We start from the raw sequence: 15,762 nt of genomic DNA on the forward strand, positions 1-15,762 counted from the left end.
GATTTTAGATAACCTCAAAGTGGATATATTGCGGGGTCGTCAAAGATGTTGACTCAATGAATCAACAAGGGTCATGGATTCGTCGAAAACAAGGGGGTGGGGGGGGGGGACTTCTCAAGCAAGGATGAGAGGGAGGGGGGAGTCTCTTCCCAATGTAATGTAGGGTTTTAAAATCAGTGCCAAAAACAAAGAGAAAGATCCCCCGTATAGCCTTATACAGACTGTTGGGGTAAGTTATGTGAGCGAACACATAGGTAGGCCGGAACTTCACACGAGGGAGTTAGTGGCCAACACCACGCCTAGCCGCCTTTGTCTCTCCAGTGGCGATGTTTTTACACACCGCGCCACGTATGAATTTAACTTTGACATCGGTAAGGGCCAGGATGGGTTCAGATATTCGTCACCGTTTTTTGGCCGTGAGCTGGAATCGAACTCGGGCGGCCCGGCTTAGTAGCACCACGAGCGCAGCATTCGGTAACCAAAGTAACAACAAGAAGAGCCGTTTTTTTTTGGTTCAAATTCGTTTTGAAAACTGAATACTTCAAGAGCCGCAACGCACGTGAATAAGGGACGGCGGTCCTGAATAAATAGCGTCGCGAAGCGAGTCCTTGATAAAGAGCCGCGAGCGCAGCTCCGCCAGCCGCAGGATGACGACCCCTGCACGAGCGCTCCCGTTCCACCGACACCGGGTGGATACCATCGCTGACCACGGTGGTCACACGCGGTTCCACGGATCCGCTCGCCATCGTCACTGTCTCGTGCCCCTTCGCCGACAGATCCATGAAAGCACGCAAGCCAGTTCACGGTGTGAGCAATTGCCGCCGACTCCCCTGGTCCCCCGACCGCGAAGCGCTCGCCGTGGCGTTTGAATGTTAATGCCGTCATTTATGTATGCGCCATTGAACTTTAGCGAAATTCGCAACACTGCGCGAAACCCCCAAGTTCAAGTTCAATTATTATTATCCGGGCGCAGGCGACATCAACGCAGCCACCGCTATTTCAGCCGCGATACTCCGGGCAGCGGCGGCACAAGCGTGGGATGGAATTTCCTTTACGGTCCTCGTAAATTAATTAGCGATGAGTGGCTGATATCGAAAAATATATAGACACACATATATAGCAAAAAGCCAAAGGTCCCCCATATAGCCTTAACAGACTGTTGGGGCAAGTTCTGTTAGCAAGCACCTATGAAGGCCAGCACAGCACATGAGGGGGTGCGTGGAAAACACCACGCCCGGCCGCCTTTGTCTCCCTACCGGCGATATTTACACATTGCACCAGGTACCCATTTCAGGCTGAGTCGACCTCGGAGAGGCCCAGGACCGATTCAGATAATCGTTACTGGTGTTGGGTGTGAGCGGCAATCCAACTCGGATGGCCACGTTTCGTAGTGCAAGCTAGGTGCTAACCGTTGCACCACCGCTCTCCTCCCACCACGCACCACACGCGCACACGTGGCGGAATTCTCGGCCCGCGGGGGCATCTGTGCAACTCCAGCGCCATCGATCGCGGTGCCGCTGCCTCTTGGGGTGCCTGAGCCATGATGGACTGTTGCAGAGCTGTTTGGCACGCATTGCGCCCGTGTGTTTATTTACTTGGCGGATTTGTCCCGACTCTTTTCTTTGGCTCTTGTCGTTGGCTGCATTCCCTCCCATTAACGCGTGACCACGTGCGCGCTCGCACTACAGGGATCTCCCCCCCCCCCCCACCTTGCCCCGTATATCCTTAGAGAGTGTTGGATCAACGTGCTGTTCGCGAGCCCCTGTTTCGGATCAGCGCGGCGTTCGCTACGGCTGATCAGGCCAGGATCGGTCACACCACGCCAGTTAGCCTTTGTCGGCCCAAATCTGACATTTAAGTACCGTACTCATTAAGTACTGTGCAAAACAGGTTAAGATACAACTCGCCACAACTCATCCGTGCCGGGAATCGAACTTCACGTCACCGGAGGGTTCGTAGCGCAGCACGCAAATCCTTGCGCCATCGCTCTCCATTTACAAAGACAAAGATGCCCCGGTTAGCCTACACAAACTATTTGGACAAGTTCCGGGAACGAGCACTTATTAAAGCCGGCACGGGATACAAGGGGGTGGTTTATCAAGCCGTTGGCTCCCCAGGTGCGCTTTCACACTTGCATCAGGTACGAATGTAAGGCTGAGTTCACCTAGGGGAGGCCCATGACCGGTTCATAAATCTGTCACCGATGTTGGCCGTGAGCGGGAGTTCAAACTCGGATCGCCGGATTCATAGAGCAGCGCGCGAACCGCACCCCACCACCGGCACAGACACAGAGAACCAGACGCGCACACGCTCGAGCAAATTATGAGAGCAAAAAAATCATTAGCGTGGGATGGGGTTGGGGTAGAAATATAGAGAGACTCGGCATCGCCTCGTTATAGGGCATGCCGTTGGCAGACGTTCAGAAGATACGTGTGTTGTGAGAATAACCCACTTGTGCGCATTACGCAATGAACACGCACGCGTCACCACCGTGTGTGTGTATATTGTTACCGGTGCTGGCACTCCACTGGGGTGGACTCAGCCTTCAATGAGTTTCTGGAGAGGTGTGTAAACATCGGTGTTGAAGAGAGGCTGGCTAATAGTACCACCCCCGTGCGCCGAATCCAAATCGGATTTGATAGGCGCTCGCTAAAAGAACGTGTCTCAACAACATTCTGTTTGTATTTGTTGTCACTGCTGCTGCATGGGCCGCACCTTTGTAATGTGTGTAAAGCACACGCGTATGGTCTACCATCGATGATACAAGTTCGTGTGCGCGTGTGTGTGTGTCCATGTGCACATGGACACACACACACACAGTTACACTCTACACTACTGAAAATTGTCGTTCATTTATTACCTACTCTGCAAGGACACAGACACGCAAAGTGAATATACGTCGTTGCCCCACATGTCAGAAATACCGCTGCGTATTTTTCTTTTCCTCGGCAGAGCTTAGAACGAATGTGCAGAGCTGTGTGGTTTTACACACGCCCGCAAGCCCCTGCCGTATGTACGCGAAATATGGAATAATATGCATGTGGTCAGGGTTTACAACATTCGGCTAAGCGTGGACAAGAATGTCTCGAGCAACGGATGATAGCCTTCGTGGGAAGGAGAGACACAGGAACTGCATGGGCGGGGTGAATGTATGTACGGTTTGCTGTCTGTCAGCTTGTGTGGCTGTGTTCATGGGTGGCTTGGTGGTTAACTAGCTGGCTGGCTGGCCGTCTGTGCGGTCCGTCGGCTGGCTGTGTGGGCTAAGTGACTAACTGACTGGCTGGGTGTGTTGACCGCAAGGGGGGGGGGGAGGGGGGAGCCGCCGTGGCCGGTTGGGTGAGTGGCTAGATGGCTGGCTGGGTGGAAGGCTGGCTGGGTGGGTTGACGGCTGGTTGGCCTGCTGGGTGTGTTGACAGCTGGGTGGATAGCTGGCTGGTTGGGTGGGTGGAAGGCTGGCTGGGTGGGTGGAAGGCTGGCTGGGTGGGTGGAAGGCTGGCTGGGTGGGTGGACGGCTGGCTATCTGGCTGGCTGGGTGGATGGCTGGTTGGCCTGCTGGGTGTGTTGACAGCTGGGTGGATAGCTGGCTGGCTGGTTGGGTGGGTGGAAGGCTGGCTGGGTGGGTGGAAGGCTGGCTGGCTGGGTGGGAGGCTGGCTGGCTGGCGGGGTGGGGTATCTTATGGGTGTGTGAATGTGGGGCGCGCGCGCGCACACACACGCACACACACGTGCGTGAGTGCATGTGCGCGCGTGCGCGTGTGTTGGATGGGCGGCAGGGGGCAACACCACGTGACGCCGCATACTTTCCTCTCTGCCTTGGGGTGTGCGCGCTGCGCCGGACGGAGGGACGCGGCGCGCAGAGAGAGCAGAGCGCAAGAAGACACCACCACCATCATCATCATCATCGCCACCACCAACACCAACCACTATCATCATGTCGTGGCTCATGGCGAGACCCGTTGCCAATGCCCGTCTCTCCGCACATCGTTACGGCACCCACCGCGCCCGATAGGCTAAAGATGGCGAGATTACAGCGTGGGATTAGCGCTTGATGGGATACCCCTAACGCTCAGACAGTACACTTTTTGTGCGCGCAAGTGTGTGTGTCGCATTGTGTAACTAGTAACTAACGGCCGACAGAACGCGGCTGCCTGGGCCGCCGTCTGTGCGAGGGTGCTTTTTTTTGTGTTCGCGTTATTTTGCGCGCGCGTCTGTGGGCGCGCGCGCGTGCGTTTTGTTTTGGTTGGCATCCCGTCCTCTTTCCAAAGACCGCATCCACGGCGACCTCGCGCGAAAGTGTCAAGGAGGTTGTCGCGATTTCGTCCGAAGAAGGAATTGGCATCGGCGGCGTCACAAAAGCAGCCAGCAGTTGCAGCAGCAGCAGCATCGTCAGCGTGGAACGTCAACAACATCGACAACGTCGTCCCCGTCGTCATCCTGAATAACCGCTGCTACTTGCCAAGTTGTCACATGGCGGGCGAGGCTCGATCCGGCGGCTCGCGCGCGGGATTTGTCGGCGTCGACTTTCGACCGAAGCCTTCGAAGCGGCTGCAGCTCGCGCTGCTGGCCTTGACGGGTGAGTGGCTCGTGTGGGGTGACTCGTGTGAGTGACTCGTGTGGGGTGACTCGTGTGGGGTGACTCACGTGGGGTGACTCACGTGGGGTGACTCGCGTGGGGTGACTCGTGTGGGGTGACTCACGTGGGGTGACTCACGTGGGGTGACTCGTGTGGGGCGACTCGTGTGGGTGACTCACGTGGGGTGACTCGTGTGGGATGACACGTGGGGTGACTCGTGTGGGTGACTCACGTGGGGTGAGTCGTGTGGGGTGACTCGTGTGGGGTGACTCGTGTGGGGTGACTCACGTGGGGTGACTCGTGTGGGGTGACACGTGTGGGGTGACTCACGTGGGGTGACTCGTGTGGGTGACTCGTGTGGGGTGACTCGTGTGGGGTGACTCACGTGGGGTGACTCGTGTGAGTGACTCGTGTGGGGTGACTCGTGTGGGTGACTCCTGTGTGTTTGTGTGTGTCTACGCGTGTGATTGTGTGTGTCTACGCGTGTGATTGTGTGTTTGTGTGTGTCTACGCGTGTGATTGTGTGTGTGTCTACGCGTGTGATTGTGTGTGTTTGTGTGTGTGTCTACGTGTGTGATTGTGTGTGTGTCTACGCGTGTGATTGTGTGTGTTTGTGTGTGTGTCTACGCGTGTGATTGTGTGTTTGTGTGTGTGTCTACGCGTGTGATTGTGTGTGTGTCTACGTGTGTGATTGTGTGTTTGTGTGTGTCTACGCGTGTGATTGTGTGTGTTTATGTGTGTCTACGAGTGTGATTGTGTGTCTACGCGTGTGATTGTGTGTGTGTGTCTACGTGTGTGATTGTGTGTTTGTGTGTGTCTACGCGTGTGATTGTGTGTGTTTGTGTGTGTGTCTACGAGTGTGATTGTGTGTTTGTGTGTGTCTACGCGTGTGATTGTGTGCTTGTGTGTGTGTCTACGCGTGTGATTGTGTGTTTGTGTGTGTGTCTACGCGTGTGATTGTGTGTTTGTGTGTGTGTCTACGCGTGTGTTTGTGTGTGTTTGTGTGTTTGTTTGTGTGTGTGTATGTGTTTGTTTATGTGTGTATGTGTGTGTGTTTGCGTGTTTGTGTGTATGTGTGTGTTTGTGCCTGTATGTTTGTGTGTGTATGTGTGTGTGTGTTTATGTGTGTGTTTGTGTGTGTTTGTGTGTGTATGTTTGTGTGTGTGTATGTGTGTGTGTTTGTGTGTGTGGTGTGTGTTTGTGTGTGTTTGTGTGCGGTTTGTTTGTGTGTATTTGTATGTGTTTGTGTGTGTGTATGTGTTTATGGGCGTGTTTGTGTGCGGTGTGTGTGTGTGTTTGTGTGCGGTGTGTTTGTGTGTATGTTTGTGTGTGTGTATGTGTGTGTTTGTGTGTGTGTTTGTGTGCGGTGTGTTTGTGTGTGTATGTGTGTGTGTGTTTGTATGTGTCTGTGTTTGTGTGTGTGTATGTGTGTGTGTTTGTGTGTGTGTTTGTGTGTGTATGTGTGTGTTTGTGTGTGTGTTTGTGTGTTTGTGCGTTTGTTTGTGTGTATGTGTGTGTTTGTGTGTGTTTGTGTGTGTATATGTGTGTTTGTGTGTTTGTTTGTGTGTATGTGTGTGTTTGTGTGTGTATGTTTGTGTGTGTATGTGTGTTTGTGTGTGTATGTGTGTGTGTTTCTGTGTGTTTTTGTGTGTGTGTTTGTGTGTGTAGGTGTGTGTTTGTGTGTGTGTACGTGTGTGTGTTTGTGGGCGTGTTGTGCGGGCGTGGTGTTTGGGCACCCGCTCGCGTGTCCGTGTCCGTGCTGCTCGCTTCAAGGCCACTTGCCCCAACAGTCTGTTGGCAGCTAAACGGGGGGGGGGGGGGGATCTCGCTCGTCGTCTTTGTGCGCGACATTTCGTTGCTCGCTCGGGTTTTTAAAGTGCCCCAGCTGCCGGCGGGGCGCTTGCCAAAGGCCGGGAAGCGTCGTCCACTGCTGTCAAACTCCCGTGGCCACGTTGAAGCGACACGCTTCACGCTTTAAATTCTGTGGCGCACAGAGCAATGCATCCACTCGCACGTGTGTGTACGTGCTGCACGTGTGTGTACGTGCTGCACGTGTGCGTCTCGTAACACGTGTGTGTATGTGTGTGTGCGTCTCGTTACACGTGTGTGCTGCATATTTGCGTGTCGTTACACACGTGTGCGTCTCGTTACACGTGTGTGTGTGTGTCGTTACACGTGTGTGTGCTGCATGTGTGCGTCTCGTTACACCTGTGTGCTGCACGTGTGCGTCTTGTTACACGTGCGTGTGCTGGATGTTTGCGTTTCGTTACACGTTTGTGTGTGCTGCACGTGTGCGTCTGGTTATATGTATATGCTCTGCATGTGTGCGCCTCGTTACAGGTGTGTGTGTGCTGCGTGTGTGCGTTTCCGTTACAAGTGTGTCTCGTTACACGTGTGCTGTATGTGCGCGCGTGTGTGCTGCATGTGTGCGACTCTCTCTACCCGTTTATGTGCTGTATGTGTGCGTGTGTGTGCTGCATATGTACTTCTCTTTACACGTGTGTGAGTGATGCGTGTGTGCGTCTCGTTACACGTGTGTGTGTGTGTGTGTATTTACACGCGTGTTAAGTGCCACTTGCATTTGTTTCAGCGTTTGCCAATGACATAAGGGCGTCGCACTCACTCCCCGATGGCACCGTGTTCAGAAGACACACTTTCTCTGACACGCACATACATGTGCAATGATCCTATGGTCTCCCCCCCCCCCCTCCGTCTCGTCAATGTATACTGCTCGGGTAAGTGCTGTTCGCGAGCACCTATTAAGGCCGGCGTGGCGAACGAAAGGCGGTGGTGTCGTCAGCATCACATCCGGCCGCCTCTGTATCCCTCGCGCCGATGTTGTTTATACACAGCACCAGGTGGCATTGTGTGTAGCCCAGGGCCGGTCCATGGATGTATGTATGTTGAACTTCTTTCGCACCGTACGTAGCCGACCGTGCCGATAGGGTACCACTCGCGCCACTGATGTTAACCGTGGCCGCGAATCGAACTCAGGTGGCGGGCGGGAGTTATCGCAGCGCCGCAGAGTGCGGAACCACTGCGCCGTCGCTTCACCCTTGCACGCACGCGCGCACACATGCACGGCACAATGTAAAACGCGCAGAACACTGCGCACACACGTGTGCGTAGCACACACACACGTGTGTGTGCTACGCACACACACGTGTAGCACACACACACGTGTAGCACACACACGTGCGTATGCGCTTTGCCATCGCCGAGCGCAGAGAGTGCCCCGTCAAGTCGGGTGCCCCCGGACGCCGTTGTGGACGTGGTGCTCACCTTCACGTCCGTTGCGCGTGCTGAATCGCCACTGTGTGTGTGTGTTGTTTGTTTGAATGCTTCGCTCTGCGTGTTACCCGATGCTGCCTTGCCCCCCCCCCTCGTACGTTCTGACCGGAGACACCCCCAAAACTCACTCAAAGACCAAGAGACCCCTCGTGTAGCCCACTACGCAGGCTGTTTGTGGCAAGGGATGTTAGCGAGCACCTATTGATGTCAGCAAAGGAGGACGAGTGGGTGGTGTGGCCGGCTTTGTGACTCCGCAGTGCTGATGTTTTACACGCAGCACCAGGTAGCCGTGTACGTCTGAGTCTACCTAGAGGGGAAAGGCTTGGGACCGGTACAGACATTGGCGGAATCAAAGTCAGGTCCTCCGTCGGAAATCACACACACACACAAAGCACACACACACACACACTCTCACAAATCACACACACAATCACACACACACTCAAACCACACACACTCAAAGCACACACATACTCAAATCACACACACATACTCAAACCACACACACTCAAACCATACACACGCACATACTCAAATCACACACACACATACTCAAACCACACACACTCAAATCACACATCACACACACTGCGGCTACGCGTGGCATGTTTTGTAGGTTATGCATGGCCGTGTGCCCTTTATTAGAATGAGTCACACGCCTTTTTGGCCGTACCCCGTGTTTAATGCCATAATATGAATTGCGCCGCGTGTATATGCACAGCTCTTGTCGACATCCACTGCTGGATGGAAGCCTGCCCCCCTCCCCCCCGTTCCTCTCCCTCTCTCCCCCGACGCCGTTTGGGTCTTTGGGGATGATTTTTTGACCTTGCTGCACCACGTGGGGTGATGGTCAGTGAGTTGTTTTTTTGTTGTAGCGAAGGCGGGAAAGCGTTTGCGTGGGTTGGGTGGGGGGGGCAGAACGTAGGAGTACAGTATAACAAAGTGATGTTGCCGCAGTGAATGTGCACGTGTTGCACAGACACACACACACAAGCACACACACGGCGTGTGTGTGCTTGCGGCGGAACGGTCGCGCGCTGAGAATCTGCGAAGGGATCGGCGCAAATGCTGCACGAAACTTCCTCGGGCGCCGTTTGAAAATTGCAACACGCGCTGCTGGAGCGTGCCTGCAGCAGCCAACGACCGCGCGCGCGATTGCCACCCTGTACCGGGTCACGATGACCCAATCATCTTTCAGTCCCAGTGGCGACCGTGAGCCAATTGTGTCAGTGGTAGCCGTGACCCACGCGCCGTGGTCCATGGCCACCGTCGTAACCCACTCACTCTTCCCGTGGCCGAACTACCGTCTCCACCGTCTCTCCACATAGTGGCCACTTAACCATGACTTGTTCTTTTTACGCGGGGGTCACTTCCTGCCTGCTTGCCTCGCGCCCTGTGAACCTACTGGACATCTGTGAAAAAGAGCATTATAGCTCATCGGGTTCCTCCAGTATAAATAAATATTCAGATTCTGACCGTGGCCCATTACCCTACCCGGGCCAAAGTGATCCTTCCCTTCTGGCGATTTCAGGCCACTGTTAACACCAAATCCACCTACCCCCCCCCTTCCCCCCCAAATGTTGCCCTCTCGAGAAAACCTCGCATCCTGCGGACGCCTGCTTTGATGTGACGTCTCCGGCGAGAGCGTAATAGGTCACACGTGTTTCTGAGACACCGCAAGCTCGGCACATGTGCTTGCCGCTGACTGCCTCCCCCACGCTTCTCATAACGCACGCACGCGCACCCGCAGAGAAAAAAAACAAACACGCGAGGTTGAGTGGGACAGATCTTGGGTGCACTGGTACGTGCCCTGTACTCATACAGGCCGTTTTTTTTCTTCAATCCACTGCTCGTTTATTACGGCCACATTTTCGCCACGCTGGTCAGTACGGGTTGGTGAAGGTCGGGGAATTAGCCAACAGAACAACAATGGATTTTGCTGCACTGGCCTCAACTGGCCACAACGCCTACGGACACCTGTTTTTTTTTTAGCATTGGTGGTCACGAATGCGTGAATCAATCGAGGCATGCTTAGCTTGCGAGGTCTGGCAGGATCGGACATATTCCGGGTGATTTGGTCATAAGCAGGTCTCAGTGGCTGCGATAAATTTCCACGTGGTAAGCCTCTTTGTTACGCTATCATTTGTGGCCAGGTCGCTTCTGAAAAAGAGCTATATAGCTCAGTGAGCCTTACCTGGTAAAATAAAAAGAGCTTATAGTGTATAATATTTAAAGTTGGCTGCCACTCCATCACCATTCTTGACCCTCGGCCATTATCCCTTCCAGTGACGCGTCCTGCCCAAGTCCACTTCTTAACAGTTTGAAATATGTATTTAACTTGGCCATCTATATCCGAATCAGCTCAAGCCTCCCGTAAATCACGTCAACTTATGCGTGGCCACTCCCACTCTGAGTCCCTCCCCTCTCCCCACCGCCTATGGAAACAGACGCTGCCCCGTGCATCAGCAGCGCCGATAGATTTATTTAGCCACCGGATCATCATCTCTCCTGACCCCCTTTGCTGCGGGTTTTTTTTCATTTCCTTTTCCTCTTATTTCCTAATTCTCTCTCCTATCTCTTCCTTCCCCCCCCCCCCCCATTTCTTTCTCTTTTTCCTCTGCATTGCATACTCGACTCTATTTCCCTTCCCGTGGGGCAGCGAGCCATGGGCAAAAAAACACAAAAATAATTTATCGTGTTTGCTATCCCGTGTGTTCGTCTTTCTCCCTCTCGTTCCACGCATTGACTTCCCCCACGCTTCTCTTGTTATTTTGTGTGCTGAATTGTTGTTATTAGTTAATGAGCGTGTCTATGCTACCCACACTTGTCATAGCGGGTAGTAACGCTGTGATGAATTACCTTCTCCGATTGGTGTGTAATTGTAAAAAGCCCCCTGCCCTAGCCCTGACCCCCCTCTATCCCCCCACATGATCACGTTGTAACTCTCCGCATGATCACGTTGTAACGCCGCGCATTCGCCGGGGTTTAAACAGCAGCCACATTCATTAGCGAGGTGCGAAAACTCATCATGCCCACACGCACCCCTCTTCCTAATGATACTTCACCAATATTTCACCTTTTAATCTATAATCTTATTTTCGAGCGAGAGTGTGTGTGTGTGCAACTTCCATTCGCTACATTTGCAGCTGTAATTATAATAATTGAATGTACATCCTTTTGCCAATTCACAGCTGTATTGTTGGGTATGGGAGTTTGTGTGAGTATACCTCGCCACGCTGGTTAGCTAGTGCGGGTTGGTGAAGGGATGGAGAAGGCATGGGGGTTCAGGTCCAATTCAAATGTCACTTGCAACTGATGTTGTCCGTGCCCGGATATCGAACTTAGGTTGACCGGTTCAATGCTGCGAGTAGCCCTGGCGTCACTGCTTCACCCACAAAATTGTAATATTCATGTTTAATTCATGCTATGAGCCGATATGTTATCCCACATTGCTAAGGCCGATGAGCTCAATGAGATGGGCCAGGACGTGCGCTACTGTCTCCCGGGGAAGGGGTTAAGAGCACGTGATTTCTTTGTTGCAATAATTTGTCTGCCTGTGTGTCTCTTGCGTGTATGTCTCTGTGTGTGTCTTTGTCTTGTGTGTCTGTGTGTGTGTGTCTTTGTCCCGTGTGTCTGTGTGTGGCTGTACATGTGTACCGGTTTCTGAGGGGAGCGGTGAATCAATTGGTGGTCGGCGCACCGCACGACGAACTGGTCAACCCGAGTTCGATTCCTGCTCACCACCGATAACGTTAGCGGCGAATATCCAAGCGGTTCCTCGGCATTCCCTAGGTCGATTCAACCTTAAATGAGTACCTGGTGCGGTGTGTTGAAACATCAGCACTGGGGGGACCGGGCGGTGTTGCCGTGCCAGTCTTCATAGGGTGCTGGCTAAAGAGCACTTGCCTATACAGTCTGTTATGGCGACACGGGAGATCTTTGTCTTTGTATCTCCCTGTGCATTATTGTACCGAATGCACACACATCGTGCACATAACACACACACACACAAAACCAGGCGGGTCTCTGTGCAGCAATCACAAGATGTGGATTTTTAAGGCGCAGTAAATTGCGTAGGAAGGCGTGCGCGAAGCGCCGTGACCATTTTAACTATTTGCTCTTCAGAGCCGAGGGCTCGAATCTTCTCCACCTCTACAATGTCACAGTAATGGTAAAAAAAAACACGATGACCTTCATACAATCTGTCCTGCGGACCCCCACACATCTCTCTCTCTCTCACTGTTCCACTCCTGAGCCAACTTACGCGCAGCCTTGTAGTATTATTATTATTGTTGTTGTTATTTTTAAAACGGTATTGGTCTTACGACACTTGTATTATTCATTCAACGGGTTACAACACTGCTGATGAGACACAGAGAGGTTGAAACCGGATCTTCGTTTTTACTTCGTTGGGTAAACAAACGCCATTGAAATCCATTTGGTCTGGTGAATGGATTTAGTGTGAAATACAATAATTTATAATTATATATTAATCAACTCGCGTGCAAGGTGCTAGGTGGATTCTTACACGGCAAGGTTGGGAGTAAATGTGGCAACAGCAGTGGGTTGCCGACGATTACTTTATAAACACTGCAATGCATACAGTTGCACAAGGATGAGCTCTTTATAAACACTGCAGTGCACACAGTTGCACAAGGATGAGCATCCAGAAAATAAAATGAAAAAAACAATACTTAATAATACAGTATAAACACGTTTCTCCCACATAATCATATAACGTTTAGAAAAAAAAGTTTTGCTGGCTGGCGTTTATTTCTTGAGGGAGGGAGAGACGGACGGGCAGTCACGACCAAAGGACGTGCCGGTTGCAAGTATAATATTAAAATACATTCAATTGCTCCATTTGCTCAGTGAATGTTATCTCGGATGAGTCGCACAATTTGCCGTGTTTGTAGCTCACACTCCAACCCGTCCATTCAAATGTGTTAAGCGACGCAACAATTACAGCAATGACAATGCTGTAATGCACTGATAATTAATAAGCAGGGTCATCCTTAACGATTCAAGGCAGCCCCGGGTCAGGCATTGAACCAGACGCCGTGAAGTCACAGACCCTGGGGAACAATGCTCGCGCGTGAACATCGTGTCGTTCACGTCTCGCTTGCACGCAGGTTGACCCCAGGAAAAAAAAAAACATTTTAAACGTCTCCTCTTAATAAAGCTTCATCATCTGCTGGGTGTGTTAACGCCACAGAAGCCCCCTTTCCTACCGATCATCTTGCCCACAAAGAATCACAGCCCCACAGCTGTCTATGGCAACCAGGCTTTATAATTAAGTAATATATTGTACATTTTATAGATTGACTTTTTTCATTGCTGTACGTATTGTATTTATATTTTTTCTGCGACCTGTTGCAAACGTGTTTTAAATGTTTTGGTTTTGTTGATGAAACCCGATTCAAGAGCATCTTAGCTCACAGGGCAATTCTAAATAAACTGTTCTAAACTGTTTTAAATAAACCCAACAGCCCCGCCGCCACGTAACGAACCCACCGCGTGTGCTCACCAGCCAGCCAGGGTGCAGGTTGTTTACGGCGAGGATCACACGGAGAGGCCACTTTAAGATAACTAATTAGCAAAAGCCGTGCTTTAATGCATTGCGAGCGGACCTTGCGTTAATGATGCTTGCAGTAGTAATGCGCTACCGCAGTTTAATGCGGCAATTGATTTTGCTGCTGTGTTTGTTTTTCTTTCTGCCCGGCAGAGAAGGCGCTGGCCTTCTCTGTCACTGTGGTTGGCGGCGGGGAGTGGGAGATGGTGGGGGGGGGGGAGTGGGAGATGGTGGGGGGGAGTGGGAGATGGTGGGGGGGGAGTGGGAGATGGTGGGGGGGAGTGGGAGATGGTGGGGGGGGAGTGGGAGATGGTGGGGGGGGAGTGGGAGATGGTGGGGGGGGAGTGGGAGATGGTGGGGGGGGAGTGAGAGATGGTGGGGGGGGGGGAGTGGGAGATGGTGGGGGGGGGGGTGGAGTGGGAGATGGTGGGGGGGGAGTGGGAGATGGGGGAGGAGTGGGAGATGGGGGGGGGGGGGAGTGAGAGATGGTGGGGGGGGAGTGGGACATTGTGGGGGGGAGTGGGAGATGGTGGGGGGGAGTGGGAGATGGGGGGGGAGATGGGGGGGGAGTGAGAGATGGTGGGGATGGGAGTGGGAGATGGGGGGGAGATGGGGGGGGAGTGGGAGATGGTGGGGATGGGAGTGGGAGATGGGGGGGGAGATGGGGGGGGAGTGGGAGATGGTGGGGATGGGAGTGGGAGATGGGGGGGGGAGATGGGGGGGAGTGGGAGATGGTGGGGATGGGAGTGGGAGATGGGGGGGGAGATGGGGGGGGAGATGGTGGGGATGGGAGTGGGAGATGGTGGGGGGGGAGTGGAAGATGGGGGGCGAGTGGGAGGTGGTGGGGGAGGTGGGAGATGGTGGGGGGGAGTGGGAGAGGGTGGGGGGGTGAGATGGTGATGGTGGGGACGGAGTGGGAGATGGTGGTGGTGGGTCACTTGGCGGAAGGGTGGGTGCTGTGAGCTCAGAGGGAGGACAGGGGGAGGATTCCTAACCTTGTGTGTCACTCGCCCGAGGGGCAGGGGGGGTGGGCAGGGCGCCCTCCCTCTCTAAGGTCGGCACGCCTCGTCCGAGGGTTCGTGAAATTCGTCGAACGCGGCTCCCCATCCACTCCACCGCCGACGGCCGCCGCTTACCCGAAGCCGTGCGGCGGACAGTCTCCCGAGCTGAACACAGTGTCACATTATCGGTGGCCACCATCCCTCCACGCTGTTAACCTTGAGTTGGACAGTAGTCACGGCGGAGGCAGCTGTTGCCGGCAGCAACAGCCAACGTGATTCCCGCTCGCGGCCACCAACACCAGCGACGACGATCTGAACCGGTCATGGGCCTCTCCTAGGTCGACTCAACCTGGTGCGATGTGTAAACATCGCCACTGGGCAGACAAAGGCGGCCGGGAATGGTGCTGGCCACCAATCCCTTCGTGTCCCGTTCCGACCTTCATAGGTGCTCGCTAACAGCACTTATCCCTACAGTCTGTTAATGGCTATAGGGGGGGTATTTGTCTTTTGCGCGTGTGTGTGTTTGTGTGTGTTCGTTGTTTGTTTCCTATCCAAGTGCTGTGGTTATTACTATTACTTTTGAGGATTGTGTATTCCTCAATGGTCTGGGAATGAACTATAAAACAGGCTCGTAAAAGAGTCAGCCTAGTCTGGGCTGTGTGTGTGCGTGTCTCTGTGTGTGTGCGTGTCTCTGTGTGTGTGTGTGCTTGTCTCTGTGTGTGTGTGCGTGTCTCTGTGTGTGTGCGTGTCTGTGTGTGTGCGTGTCTGTGTGTGTGCGTGTCTCTGTCTGTGTGTGCGTGTCTCTGTGTGTGCGTGTCTCTGTGTGTGTGCGTGTCTCTGTGTGTGTGCGTGTTTCTGTGTGTGTGCGTGTCTCTGTGTGTGTGCGTGCGTGTCTCTGTGTGTGTGTGCGTGTCTGTGTGTGTGTGCGTGTCTCTGTCTGTGTGTTCGTGTCTCTGTGTGTGCGTGTCTCTGTGTGTGTGCGTGTCTCTGTGTGTGTGCGTGTCTCTGTGTGTGTGTGCGTGTCTCTGTATGTGTGTGCGTGTCTCTGTGTGTGTGTGTGCGTGTCTCTGTGTGTGTGCGTGTCTGTGTGTGTGTGTGTCTCTGTGTGTGTGTGCGTGTCTCTGTGTGTGTGTGCGTGTCTGTGTGTGTGTGTGCGTGTCTCTGTCTGTGTGTGCGTGTCTCTGTGTGTGCGTGTCTCTGTGTGTGTGCGTGTCTCTGTGTGTGCGTGTCTCTGTGTGTGTGTGCGTGTCTCTGTATGTGTGTGCGTGTCTGTGTGTGTGTGTGTGCGTGTCTCTGTGTGTGTGCGTGTCTCTGTGTGTGTGTGT

The 15,762-nt window shown here is 53.3% G+C and overlaps 1 protein-coding gene and 1 long non-coding RNA gene across 3 annotated transcripts in view; one reads left to right on the top strand and one right to left on the bottom strand.

Moving 5' to 3' along the window:
- The window catches only part of LOC142924433 (uncharacterized), a 199,773-nt gene that overhangs the window by 12,063 nt on the left and 171,948 nt on the right, over positions 1-15,762 (bottom strand). The gene's annotated exons all lie outside the window — the stretch shown is intronic.
- LOC116942026 (immunoglobulin superfamily DCC subclass member 4-like) overlaps positions 3,747-15,762 on the top strand; it is a 145,359-nt gene continuing 133,343 nt past the window's right edge. For both annotated transcript variants that reach the window (XM_032953553.2, XM_032953554.2), the window contains exon 1: positions 3,747-4,573. In XM_032953553.2, coding sequence (XP_032809444.2) covers positions 4,468-4,573 — 106 coding nt within the window. In that variant the 5' untranslated portion in view covers positions 3,747-4,467. The remainder of the gene's footprint in view (positions 4,574-15,762) is intronic.

This window comes from Petromyzon marinus, chromosome 13 (assembly GCF_048934315.1).
Source record: "Petromyzon marinus isolate PM22_M1 ecotype Great Lakes invasive population chromosome 13, UKy_Petmar_22M1.pri1.0, whole genome shotgun sequence".
NCBI classification, from domain to species: Eukaryota; Metazoa; Chordata; class Hyperoartia; order Petromyzontiformes; family Petromyzontidae; genus Petromyzon; species Petromyzon marinus.